Source organism: Ammospiza nelsoni, chromosome Z (assembly GCF_027579445.1).
Source record: "Ammospiza nelsoni isolate bAmmNel1 chromosome Z, bAmmNel1.pri, whole genome shotgun sequence".
Taxonomy (NCBI): domain Eukaryota; kingdom Metazoa; phylum Chordata; class Aves; order Passeriformes; family Passerellidae; genus Ammospiza; species Ammospiza nelsoni.
Window position 1 is genome coordinate 44,560,977 of NC_080669.1, and position 13,141 is coordinate 44,574,117.

Genomic DNA, 13,141 nt, shown 5'->3' on the forward strand with positions numbered 1-13,141 from the left:
ATCTCTGAATTGTTCAGCTGAGTCTCTGAACAGCTGTGTGCCTTGGGACCCCAGTTACATCTCCACTTGTCATATACTATGCTGAATTTCAGAGAACTTGAGTGTAACAGGATGCCAGACTATGAATTAAGAACTTAAATTCCCTCCTGTGCCTAGGGAAAGGTGATCGCCTTTTTGTCATCTTGCTATGAACATGCCTCTCACCTGCTGACTGCTTTAGAGAGATGTTCAGGAGCTCCTGCATTTGCCATTTATTTCCAGTTCTGTGTCATTCCTTAGTTATGCCAGGACAGCTCTTTGTGCAGCCACACAAAAACAAACCAGCCAGTGAGGGAAGTATATTTAGCCAGCAGTAGAGCTGAGGGGCTTATGCATGCAGAGTAATGAGCAAACACGGCACAGAGGGGGATTTAGTATGTAGGAGCTGATTAAACTGGCATGACTCAGCCATTAGAAATGTCTGTATGAAGAAAGGGAATCCACAAAATCCAGTCGGCATTTTGTCCTCTCTTTTCTCAAACATTTTTTACCTAGTGAGTTTTTCAAGGATGTTTGTCCTTATATGCAATCTGCAATACAAGCTGTAGTTTGCCATCTTTGTGATTATTTTTTAAGCTTTTGCTCCTGTTGTTTAAACAGTGGGGCCCACTGCCGTGTATGATTCATGCCTACATAGCTTTGCATGTGTCTAAGGAGCCTGTTTCTCTCTCAAATTATCCTTCTATCATATAACAAGAACAGAAGCTGGGATATTTTACTGGAAAAATCCCATGCAACAAAGCCCATGTTAGCTTTATCCTGTTCTTTATCCAGAACACTCATTTTCTGAAAAGGCTAAGTATCAAAACATGTTTTCACAAATCTGGAAATATTTCACCATCTTAAAAAAAATAATCAGTTGCATTTGGTAGTAAAGTGAAAAAGTATCAACCTTTTCTGCTGCCTTCAATTTGCTCAGTCGGTTGTTCCCAAGATGTACCAAAGAGACCAGACAAATCAAGCAGAATATGTTGATTCATCAGAGTTCTCTGTAACAGAAACACAATATTGTTTTCCTTCAAGGTTATTGTATTTTGTTCATCTACTGCAGAGTCTTCAGTGTGGATAACTTCATTTCTAAAAAAGCAGTCTCTCAGCATCCTGAGAAGATGTTACCTCTCAAAACAAGGATTGAAAACAGAATTTATCTCTCTGTGATTTTGAGAAGATGCTTAGGAAATAGATCTGTTTACCACTGTATTAGCGTCTTCTATTTTTTACTTAGAAAAATCATTACATGAAAACTCAATGGATGTGCTGGGTGCCCCTCCATGAAGTGCTCAGCACTGAAGTGGTTAACATGGCCAGTGCCACAGTATTTGGCGACTGTGCTGTTGAAAACTGTTGCAGCAAGGTCAGAAAATGTGAGTAAAAGGCTAGCAAGTCTGCCCTCACCACTGAAGGCTACCACTGGGTGAACGGCAGTAGAGGGAGGAATTTTTGATGTGAGGAGTAGGAGTGAAATGTCTGTATTAGAAAGGAAGCAACACCTTGTAAAACTATAAAAGTAGCTTAAAATAATACAGAATAGCATTTTTATTGAGGAAGTGAGATACTTTACTGTCCCACTAATGGTGCTATAACCTCCTTTCTACTCTAAGGTTAGCTTAAATGTTTGACATAGAAATGCTAGTGAGCAAATCAAGTTGGTTACTGATTCACACTTACTTAAACAGGCAAAGTGGGAGGTAAGGGTTGCTTGCCCTCTCTAAGTGAAGGTCTTTCTTCCTTGCTGCCTGCACTGACACTGCTCTGCTTCTAACGGCAGCACTGCAATCCTTTGCATATGAGAGATTCACAAAAATATAAATGAATACCTTTTCTCTAGGTAAAGTCTTCCTACATCAACAGCAGCTAAAAAAATCAACAGTTAACTCATCTGAAAAACTGAGATTGCACAGGTCTTTGCAATGTTGCTATGTTTTTGTGATAGCAGCACTTGATATTGCAAGGGGGTGATTGCACCCACCCCATCTTTGCCCTTTGTGGTTTGTGTTGCTGTATTCATTTATCCCTTTTCCATCCTATCTCTTCAGAGTCATGACTTGTAGTGCCAATACCTCCACATTCTGCCCTGAACATGCCAGACTTCAGTGCTCCTCCCTCTATCACACATGCATGCACCTCAACAATTAGGCATGGAAAAACCTTCATTTTGGTGTGCCTGCTCACAAGACAACATTTTCGGGAGCATATAAAGCCACTTTGCTGGTAAATGCAGTTGTGGACAGCTGGCTGAACCGGCTCCTCACAATTTATTTGTGCTTTGAGGCTGGTACAGGGGTGAAAGGCCCACTCACAGTGGTTCTTCATGTGTAATTGTTTTCCACTTAAGACACCATCTGCAGTTACCTTTCTCTAGGAAAAATCCCACTAACTCAAACCACTGACTCCTTAATCTCCCTAAATTATGGACTGATAATTTGTACTTACTTATTTTAAAGCTAATCAATGTACAATACCCTGTGTTGTGCAGCTTCTTTTGCATGTTCTTTGACTAAGTCCCTGCTTATATAACTGGCGTGTAAGAAAATAAAACCTTCCTACAAGAGGCTGATAATGTGAACAACTGTGTAAAATAGGTAACATAAAGAGAAGAAAAAAGGGTTAAGAGGTAGCCTGTCAGTGTTCACTAGGATGACTTATCAAACAGGTTAGAGAACTGAGGGGGTGCAGAGCACCTGCTTCCAGCAGCAAGCACTGCAGGCAATATTTTCTATTACTACTTCCCCTGGTAATAAAAAATTAGGTGGAAGAACAGAAAGCAAAGCAATGCTTGTGTTCTTGGGTAAGGTCTGAAGCAGATGAGAACAGAACTGTATTGAGATCTGAAAACAGCACTCATTCTAAAAAACCTCACTCCAACCAATTTGCCTTGGTTTCACAAAACTCTTTTGCTTAGGAGTCATACCAGGTAAAAGGGATGCATTTGGTTAATTGACATTTTTAAGTGAGTCCCCAGAAACACACACTTATTTGCAAAGAAAAGCACTGGTCCTAAAAAACTCAGTGTGATCCAGTAATCTCTTAAGACCTTGACAGCTGCCTGACTGCAGCATTACCACTCTCTGGGAAAATAATTGGAGGAATATGGGGATGCATAGAGGAAGCTGTCTTACAGAGGGGGAACAGTTTACAGGGAAAGGAGTAATTTTGTAGATCCCAGCACAGCAAATAGAGAATGTTTTCCATCCTATTTTAAAAGTTCAAGTGGCATATAGGTCTGGAAGGAGAAAAAGAACCCTGTGTCCTCCAGCTCTACTGTGCACTTGCTCAACGCATGAAGTCATGTCCTAGACCAGGGGAAAAGAGACGGCTGTGGGATGACACAACACCCAAATTGGAAAATTCTGATTCCAGACAGGATCTAAGGATCACTCTGTGGGATTGAGGAAGTGCCCCAGTACAATCCCATTGCAAATAGCAGTCGCAGAGTTCTTGAATGAATGAAAGGAGCAAGGCGACACTACATCTGTATAAACTATTAGCTGGAGAGCTATTATAATATAGTGCTGCTTTTAAAAGGATGTTGGAAAGCCTGAAAGATTCAGCAGTGGCAAGGATGATTCATAGTATGGAAAAACCTGACTTGTAAAGAGCAGTAACAATTCATTCCATGAAGTTTAACAAATGTAAGGTTAAAGGTGATTTAGACTTTGGCTATAATTGCCAGTGCAAGGACAGTTTATGTAGTATTTCAGCACTTTCTAGTTTAGTTGTCATCATACAAAACCACTGCATTGCAAGACTGATCTCTTTGCTCAAGAGGTGCAGAGAATCCTGACCAGACTTAGTGTTGTGGTAAAGGCTGATCTTGAGTGTATTTGTCAGAAAATTTGTTGACACCCTGGGTAACAGGGGCGATGCAATAATGCTGCATTTGGAAGCTTCACAGCTTTTTTTCTAAGGAATCCAGCACTAATATTCCTCAAGGTCTGTGCACTAAAAAATGAGAACGACATCTGCAATTGCATTCAGCATCAGTTCTAAAAGTGCCAAATTTTGTGAACAGCCCTTTCCAGGAAAGAGCTGTTGTCACGCAGTCTCATGTGAATGCACAGTAGAATAAAGGCACTTTTACTGACTTTGAAGAAACAGTCTAAAAAGTAAATTTTCTAGTTCTAGAGCTATTTTTAGTTTTACAAATTTCAGGATAAGCTTGCTTCCCCACAGCTGCTGGTAGCAGGAAATGACATTATGTGTTCTACTGCCCAAGCAGTAATCATTGTCCTGTGCGTGTCCCTGCCATGCTAGTCAAAACAGGCAGAGTAGTCGGAGATTTTTCCTCCTTAAGGAATTATACAAAGACATTCTACCAGAACCTTTCAATAGGAATTGTTTTAGTCTGAAACTGTTAGGAAACAGAAAATTTCAAAATTCAATAATCTGTCTGTTTAATATATGAGACATGAGTTCAGCAGAACAATTCATTATGATATGCAGAAGTATCCTAGATACCTGTGAGTACAGGATAAGATTCCTCACTCTGTCAAGTTTAGCGTTACAGGAGGTGCTTTCTCTTTCCTGCAGTGATGTGCTATTCAGGGTGTTTGGACATTATTCTCTATAAACCTTAAAACCTACAACAAAATATGTCCAGAATTAAGGGGAAATTATAGGGTAATTTTACTGCTTCAACCTGGTGGAAAGCTTTGGCTGTCTTGAAATAATGTTTCTCCCACAGCCAACAGTTCTCCCAGGCTTCTCAGCACTCACCATCCTGTTACCACTTACCCTCCCGCTCACCTACTGGTTGCCCCAGAAAAATATCAGAAAGCATACTTTGATATTTTTGTAAACCATGAAATGCAAAATGAGCTGCAACAGAGGTTCAGGCATGACTATAAATGTCACGCTTGAGAGCATGGAAAAGCATTCCTAGCAATGGCCATGTGGAATTTTCCTGCAGAAAATTGAGCAGGAAGTGGAGAGCAAGGATCTCTTCACTGCTGTTGACTAAACATATGCTGTCCATATGTTGGATGCATCAGCTAGCTGGGGCCAAGGAAAAGCTGCAATAGCTTCAGCTTGCTTTTTCTGCATTCCAGAATGAGCATGGTATCATGGGTGCTAAATTAAAGAAGAAGAAACACAAGGGGACAGGCAGTCATGCAGGGGTGAATTCATTTCGGAAGTGATGGTGGTAATTCAAGAAATCTTTAGTGATGGCTTCAGGCTTCACTTCCCAGACCTTTGTTCTTTCAAGCAAAGTTTATTCTTTCACATGATGGACTCTGTTAACCATACACACACAAAGTTCTTGTATAACTAACCTGAACCCTTTGACTTTAAATGCTCTGCCAAGTCCTTTACAAGCCCCCTTTCTCTTGAAGGAGAGGATACATTATAGTCAATAATGGAGCAAAACAACAACAATGTAGAAGATTTCTCCTTGAATGTTTTTTCTGTCACTCCTTGTCAGCCAAACAGATCTGATGCCCTGGTGTCAGATGGGGATAAAGCTGGCACCACTCTGCTCTTTTCAGGTGTGTTTTTGGGACTGGTGGGGATCACTTTCACTGTGATGGGATGGATAAAATATGATGGCATTACTCACCTGGAGTGGACTCAGTTACTAGGGCCTATTCTGCTGTCTGTCGGGGTGACTTTTATTCTGATTGCTGTTTGTAAATTTAACATGCTTACGTGCAAGCCCTGTAAAGAAAGAGAGGAAAATACGTCGGAAATTGACCAGGCTGCAAGCGGACAGTCCTTTGTCTTCACTGGCATTAACCAGCCTATAACTTTCCACGGTGCCACAGTGGTACAGTACATCCCTCCGCCGTACCCGTCCCAGGAAGGCCCTGCCGTCAGTCCCGACCACCTGCGTCCAGGGCTCAGCTGCTGCACTGCTGCTCCCCCCAGCACCTCGCCACTTCTCGCCTCGGGCTCTCCTCACTTCTGCCCTGCCTACGCCCTGGACAACCTGGCTTTTACTGGAGATGAGAGCTACACTGCTTATGCTGCAGAGAATTCCAGGAATCAGAGGTACATCTTCTGAAATGCCTTAGTGTGTTTGGACACGGGCTTCTGAATATTATAGGTACAATGTGGGGTTTTCATAAGAAACTGCAGCTAGTCCAGGGTTTTATCCTTCTCAGGCTTTTTTTTTGTCTTCGTTAGGAATTTTTCTTGAGTGAGGAAACATAATTTTCCTGCAAAGTGTTTTTATACAATTTAATTCACTTATAAATGCCTTTTGGTTTTTGGTGAACTAAACCTCTTGTTACTTTTTAAGATGTATATGTTCCTGTTTGTGGAGGTTTTCTTATGTTTATCTTGCCACCTTTTGGTTATTATGTGTATGATACCAAGATGATTTTTTGCCTTTTTTTAAGTATACCTTTTATATATATATATATATATATATATACATATACATATATATATATATATATATGTTTATATATATAACTTTTATATATCCTCAGTATTGTTAGCATGCATGCTTATAATTCCTTAAGTCTGATAACTTAGCATAGCCCTAGTATTCTGTTAGGCCAGGAGACCAAACATCCTAAAGGCCTTATGGGGGTGGTAGGAGGCCAGAAAACCTTACACTGTCTTGGGAAACCAAGGTCCTCTCTGGAACACATCCTGTAAACTAGAGATTCGCCCATGCAGGGGGAATTCCACAGATGGGGGAATATCACACCATTCATCCAGGCCTCCCATTGGGGCACCCCTGCTAGATATGCTGATTTTTAAGGTCTATAAATTGTATACACCATTTGTTGTGGGGGTGCATTGCAGCACATCCCACCTTGGTGAAGTTGTGCACCATAATACTGAGGTAAAACCCCTTGTCCCTTAACTGTGTCTGGCTCTCCAATTTTAAGACCAGGAAAAGGCATCATGCAGAGCCAGAGGCTTCCACTCAAACACAATCACAACACATGAGTCAGCACAAAAACAGCATTTCTGCAACAATGCAAGAATCAGTCTGGTACCAGATACTCTCCCTCCTAAATACACCTGGTCACAACATGCTGCTGTCCCATTGAAACAACCTTCCAGCTCTTCCTCTTTTCCTAGTTTTGAGGCATAAACAATATTGGTCATGTTGCACAGCAGTATGGAGCTGCTCAAATTGTACACAAAATTATTTTATATAGTTCTTTGCTCCAAGGAAAAATATTCTAATTATAGGAATTACTCATAATTATATCCTTTGTGCAACACAAGTCACTATTAGTTCATTTATCAAAGTCTTTTTCAGAAACTGCTGACTAACTTATTGTTCTCAGCAAATATGAATGACAGGCACGGGCAGGGTGGAGACAAAGGTCACCTCCTGACACTTCTAAATTTCATGAAAAAACCACAGCAAACAGCTGAATATCAGTAAAACTTCATCTCATGGCATTTTCTTCATTAGCTGGGAGTACTTTTCCCAGATAAGGCTGGGAGGATGAAACACTGAAATTACGTGAATGCTCTGGTAAATTCTTTTTGTATCTGCTCCTCTTCCTCTTTTCAGGTCAGAAGACAGTTCTGATGAACCAGAAGGACTGCTGGAAGACTATGCCCGTAATAACTTGTCACCTCCACGTTATGAGGAAATATACCCTTTTTCTTCATAAAATCATCATGGACAAGAGACAACAATCCTAGGAGATGCTAGCAAGAATCCCAGAAAATCTTTTCTTTAAACACTTGTGTGATAAGACAGTGTGAGCAAGTTCTTGATTTTCATATACAGTATCACTGAAGATATTTAACTGACTCTTTCCTTTTTCTCTGTCAAAATTTGTTAGCCCTTTGCAATGCAGATTAATAGCAGAGCTATTAATTATTCAATGGCTAAACTATTAATAGCAAAGGTATTAAACACAAGGATCCAAATTCTTATTAGGATTCCCCAACAAGAAGCTTGATTTTCAGGCTTGCTGAAACCAGGGAGAACTGTGAATGCACAAGATGTTTGTGGAAGATCATGATTGCCCCTGGACATTCAGCATCTTTAGAAAATACTTGATTTTTTGTTGAGGTATTTTCATTCTTGATTGCTTGGGAAACCTCAAAAGTACTCAAGTGTCTGATCCATGAAAGCACATTTTATGTCTTAACTTTGTCTGATTCTTTAGAAGAGCTTACTCATTAACCAGTCCAATCTACAGATTAGACTTTGTCAACTTGCTTTAGCTGGACAACCAGTCCTATCGCACAACCCAGTCCTGTAGGCATTTTTTGGACCATCTTGCTTGAACCACAGCATCTCAGAACAGAGAAAACAGAGAAAACAGTCACCAAATAGTGACTTATGACAACTTTTACATAAGATCTCTAAGACATCCTGCATGCATCAAATTCAGCTCCCTTCCCCACCTGATGGGAAGCAAAGCACAATCTCCCACCAGGAGTCCTAATAACTATGAAGTTAATATCACTAAAGGAAATGGCATCTTTCTGAAGCCTCGACAGAGATGTGTCATCCTGCCGCTGTTAAGGACTTTGACAATCACAGCTGCTGCACCCCACTCTGTGGGAGGGCTGTGGTGAAACACCTCTGAGGTCCCTTCTTATTTGAATGTATTCTTAGGCACACAGCCCAGGCTGCAGGTTGCCCCTGGAGTATCTAGGCAGCTGTAGGCTGCAGTAAACTTTCTTGCTCAAGTTCAGCTTGGTTTCATGCATTGAATCCACAACAATTTGAGATAAGCTCATTTGGCTAGAGAATGGCATTGCTGAACACCCAGACTGTGGGTTTGATCCCCAAATGGGCCATTCGTTTAAGATTTGGACTTGACGATCCTTGTAGGTCCCTTCCAATTAACAATATTCTGTGATTCTGTGAAATATATTTACCGCTGTATATAACAAAAGATGAAGTGTATTAGCACTGAAAGTTTGCAACCCAGAATGAAGATCCGAAGAGGCTTAGCTCAGGAGCTTATAAAACCCCAGAGCAATGACGATGCTACAAGTCCCTACATTTTTGTTTTTCCACATATATTTAAGGTTCTGCTTTTAAATGTGTCAAGAAGTGCAACAAGCCAGTATTCCCTATGATGATCCTATTAGATTTTCTCATCTCCCTCAAAGCAAAAGCTGATCTCAGCTCTCACCTGCTGGAGTGGGCGCCACACAAAACGCCCCGGAGGGCAATGGTCACTGTCCCAGGTGACCAGGCAGTGCACTGCTGGTGTGCCTGTGGGTCAGTCTCCTGGCACAGCACAGCTAAAAGCAGGCATCCATTATGGAATGCACCAACTTTCTCTTACTTGTCGATGCAGCTGTCTCGGCTCTTGCCAGATTTCATCCACCTGTGATTGATCTCATTCCTGGGAGCTGGAGAAGCTTGGCATTTGAGCACAGACAGTTGCACACTAACCTGATGTAGCTGGCAGGAAATCTTGGAGTTTCTGTGCAGCTCCTCTAGCAATCAGGAGACAGCTCTGGATGGAGATGTGCATTCAGAACCTTGTCCAGCTGCATGGACCTGCAGGTGCTTGTCTCCCTGTCCTGTGCACTCAGAGGTTGCCAAGAAATAAAGCATGGGGTGGGGGGGCAGCACAAAACAACCACTGCCCTCCACAGTGATGGACAAGACACTGACAGAGGTCATATTTGGGATGCAACATTTAAACAGACTCAAAGCTGGATTATCAACTGCAGCAGCAGCTACTGAACAGTCACTGCAAACTTTGTGAGAGGTTTTTCTCATTAGAGAAATCTGGAACACACTGTTTTTCAGCAGTGATGGCCTGGTGTTAGCAGGTAGTTGGAGAAGGGGAGGCACATGTATTTGGAGAAGGGGAGGCATGCTGTGTTCAGCATGATCTCTATGGGATTGAGTGAGAGAACAGAGGATCTAAAAATAAATGCAAGTTTATTTTATGGAAATGTCTTGCTCCTTTTCTGGAATTTACACAGAGGTGAATTCATCCTCCCACCACAGGAGGAAACTGGATGGTCGCAAATCCCCAGGTAGTTCCACAAGTACAGAGCCCTGAATTTAGCACATAGTTGTGCTGAACCCAGCAGGCACTGCAGTAGCACAGAGGTCAGGCTTGATGGATACAATTGCAGGACTAGGGTCAAAATTTCTGCCCAGTTACCCTCCCCCACCCCAAGAAAATTCCTTCAGTCAGACACCACAGATTTTTTTTCCTGCTTCTCTTCCTCCTGCCAACTCCCTGCATCCCCCTGGCCCCAGCATAAATTTCATTAGGTAATAATATCTTTATTTTAGATATTAGATAGACAGAATAAATGGAAGAAAACTCAGAAACTCAGAAGGATGCACTGTGGACTTCACATTGATTTTAAAGTTTACTTCTAGCTGCACAATATTCATCATAGAGAATTGGAAGAATCCTGGGTTTCTCTTTAAAGAGGATATTAAGTTTAAATAACTATATTGAAATTACCTTGACCCATCGGATTAATTCTGGCTGAATTCTGTGGGAGTCTTTTGAGAAACTCCGGGGTGGTAACAGTCTCTTGTTCTACTGAGTGCTGATGATGGATTTTAAGAACAGAGACATGTATATGAAGGCTTTTACTTCGTTTTCTTCCTTCCACCTTCTACTTTCATCCTTTTATTTCTGTTTTAACTACAGTCTTTTTAACTACAGGGTTTGGAGGGGTTGCTGGGTGTGTGCATGTTTTCTTTGTTTGTTTGGATTCTGGAGGCTTTGTTTGTTTGTTTTTACTGTGATATATAATCATCACATGAACTCACTTCTTAGCATTAAGAATTCTTTCTGCGCTATGATGAGTGAAAGAACAAATCCTTTTGGCCTTCAACCAAGGTCAACCGTCACAGCCCTTCCACATTATACTGATGTAACTTCAGACAGCACCTGGAAGACTGTATTTGAGATTTTGCTCAATCCATTTTTAATTTAAGATGGTGCTCTTTAAGCAAAATTGCATTCTCCCACATTGCAGACCTGCAGAATATTGGGGATTTAATAGTTTTAAGTGTCTTGCACTCTAGTCATAGTGATAGAATCTTGTCTGTACTTTCAGCTATGTAACCCTGCGTGGGCTCTTGGGACTTTTCCTAATATAATTCTATTTATAAGATTTTGATCATAAACTAGTTAATGTATGAAATCAGTAGAGGCATGTCTATTGATATGAAACTGAGCATGATCTATTAATTTCAGTAAAAACTCTACAAAGAGCTTCTCTAAGATCGAGGAGCTATTTCCAGACATTGAATGCCACACGGTGCAGCGTGCGAATTTCTTCTCGGATTAAATCCGAAGCCTGCTGTTTCCCACCGGCGCTGCCGTATTGCCGTCAGTGCGGGGGTGCAGCAGGAGGGTTTGGGGCTCGGTGCTTTAGCAGCACTTTCCCCGAGTTTCCCCGGCTGCTGCCGTGCCCGGCGCCCGTGCTGCCGCGCCAGGGATGCTCCCCGGCGCAGAGCACGCACGGGCGGGGACGCTGAAATCCTTCTGAGAGCTATTTTTAAACTGAATCGGAATTTAGGAAATCTGGGTCTCGGGGAAAAAAAATAAACCTGCAAGTAGGGCTAGTTCCTCTCCAGAGAGCCCCAGTGACGCACACGGCGGGCCCTCAGCGCGGGGCCCCTCGCCGCGGTGAGGGCGCTGCGGCCTCCATGCGGCGGGGAGCCCGGGCCCGCGGCCCCGGGGCCGTGTCCCAGCCGGAGCGCGGCCGAGGCGCTCTCTCCCCGCAGGCCGGAGCAGGGCTGGCCCAGCCTGGCTGTCCCGCCACGCCGACAGCGCCAGAGGGCGCCGGGGCCGCCCGGGAGCAGCCGCGGCCGCGGAGGTCCTGTGCCGGCGGGAGGCTCCGCAGGCGCCCCGGTGCCCTCATCCGCTCACCCGCCCGAGCTAAAAGTGTGCGGCTTTAAGGAGATCTCTTCCCGCACTGACCCGAGGGGTGTCAGAGGCGCAGAGCCGGCAGTTTGTCAGCGGCCCCGAGTTGTGAGACACCCGGCATTTCAGCCCGGGGAGCCGAAGCTTTTGTCCTCAGCTTCGAATACTCAAGATGCCGTTGAAAGGTATCCTGTGCTCTCTCACAACGGAGAGTTGGTTTATTCAGGAACAAAATACTCGTGGTGACAGACCCAGTGAAATCGCCGAAGAGCAGGGTGCCATGCCCGCCCTCTCAGCAGCTCTCACACCCCTCCCTGTGTGAGACACTGGGCTGGAGACATGTGGGAGGACTGCGACTTGGGGGTAGGCGCTGCACAGTGCACTCACATGCACCCCCGTCTCCTACTCCTCTCCGCTGTGACCTAATGGAACAGGCTTCTGTCTGCATGAAGGAGCAGGGGGAAGTCCAAGGGTCATTTGCAAAGAACTAGGGCATGCTGTTTGTATACAGCACCTACGACAATCTGTGCCTGCTCCAAGTATCATTACTGGCTCCACTTTAGCTGTCAGGGTGAATAGACATCAACAGGACGTGCTGAACGTCGCTGTTGCTGCCCCATCCCCAATGTGAATCAGTGTGTCTGTCAGAGAAGCATACAACAGAGCCAGGTGGGATCCTGCATTAGCTGAGCAGCGCTGCTCAGCAGGAGAAGGGCTGAAGAGGGAAACAGCAGATGCAGAGAACCCGGTAACCACTTGCACTGCATGTTGGAGAGGTTTATGTCAGACTTATTCCTTTGGACTTGATGCTGATTAGCAGTTGAAATACACATTGTTCTCCTGTGGTGTATTTCCTTAGATTCATCTAATAGAAATTATTCATCTCACACCTGTGATGTGATATGATGTGATGTGATGAAAAGCTTCACAGAGCAGGTGAGGAGTGTAGGGAATCTCTTAAATAGCACCTGATTAGAGTCACTTGTTGCCCTGCAGACTGGGATGACTTGCAGCATTTGCAGGAGTTGCATGTTGTAGAGCAGAGAGGCTTCTCTCAGCAGTGAGCTCATGGGAGAGCCTTTCCCAGTACTGACAGATGTTACTTTGAGAGATCTCACAGTGTACTCTTGACACCTCCAAAAGTCTAATTTTGAGATGTAGCAGGTTTGTGCCTGCCTGAATAATAATTTCAAAGTGATGAAGAAGTTTTCCCATGGGGAACAGGAAAAATTACTCCCTAGCTCTTGTGGTCTTGTACCTCATTCCTTATGTGATAACAGCAAAGGGTCAAGGGTAAATCAGTAGTGGCATGA

The 13,141-nt window shown here is 43.4% G+C and overlaps 1 protein-coding gene across 1 annotated transcript; it reads left to right on the forward strand.

Annotated features, from left to right (window-relative positions):
* The first annotated feature begins 5,395 nt into the window (after nucleotides 1-5,395).
* On the forward strand, nucleotides 5,396-7,622 carry TMEM174 (transmembrane protein 174). The gene is made up of 2 exons (XM_059493187.1): nucleotides 5,396-6,027; nucleotides 7,520-7,622. The coding sequence occupies exons 1-2, from the start codon at nucleotides 5,396-5,398 to the stop codon at nucleotides 7,620-7,622; spliced, it is 735 nt and encodes a 244-aa protein (XP_059349170.1).
* Nucleotides 7,623-13,141: the final 5,519 nt, after the last annotated feature.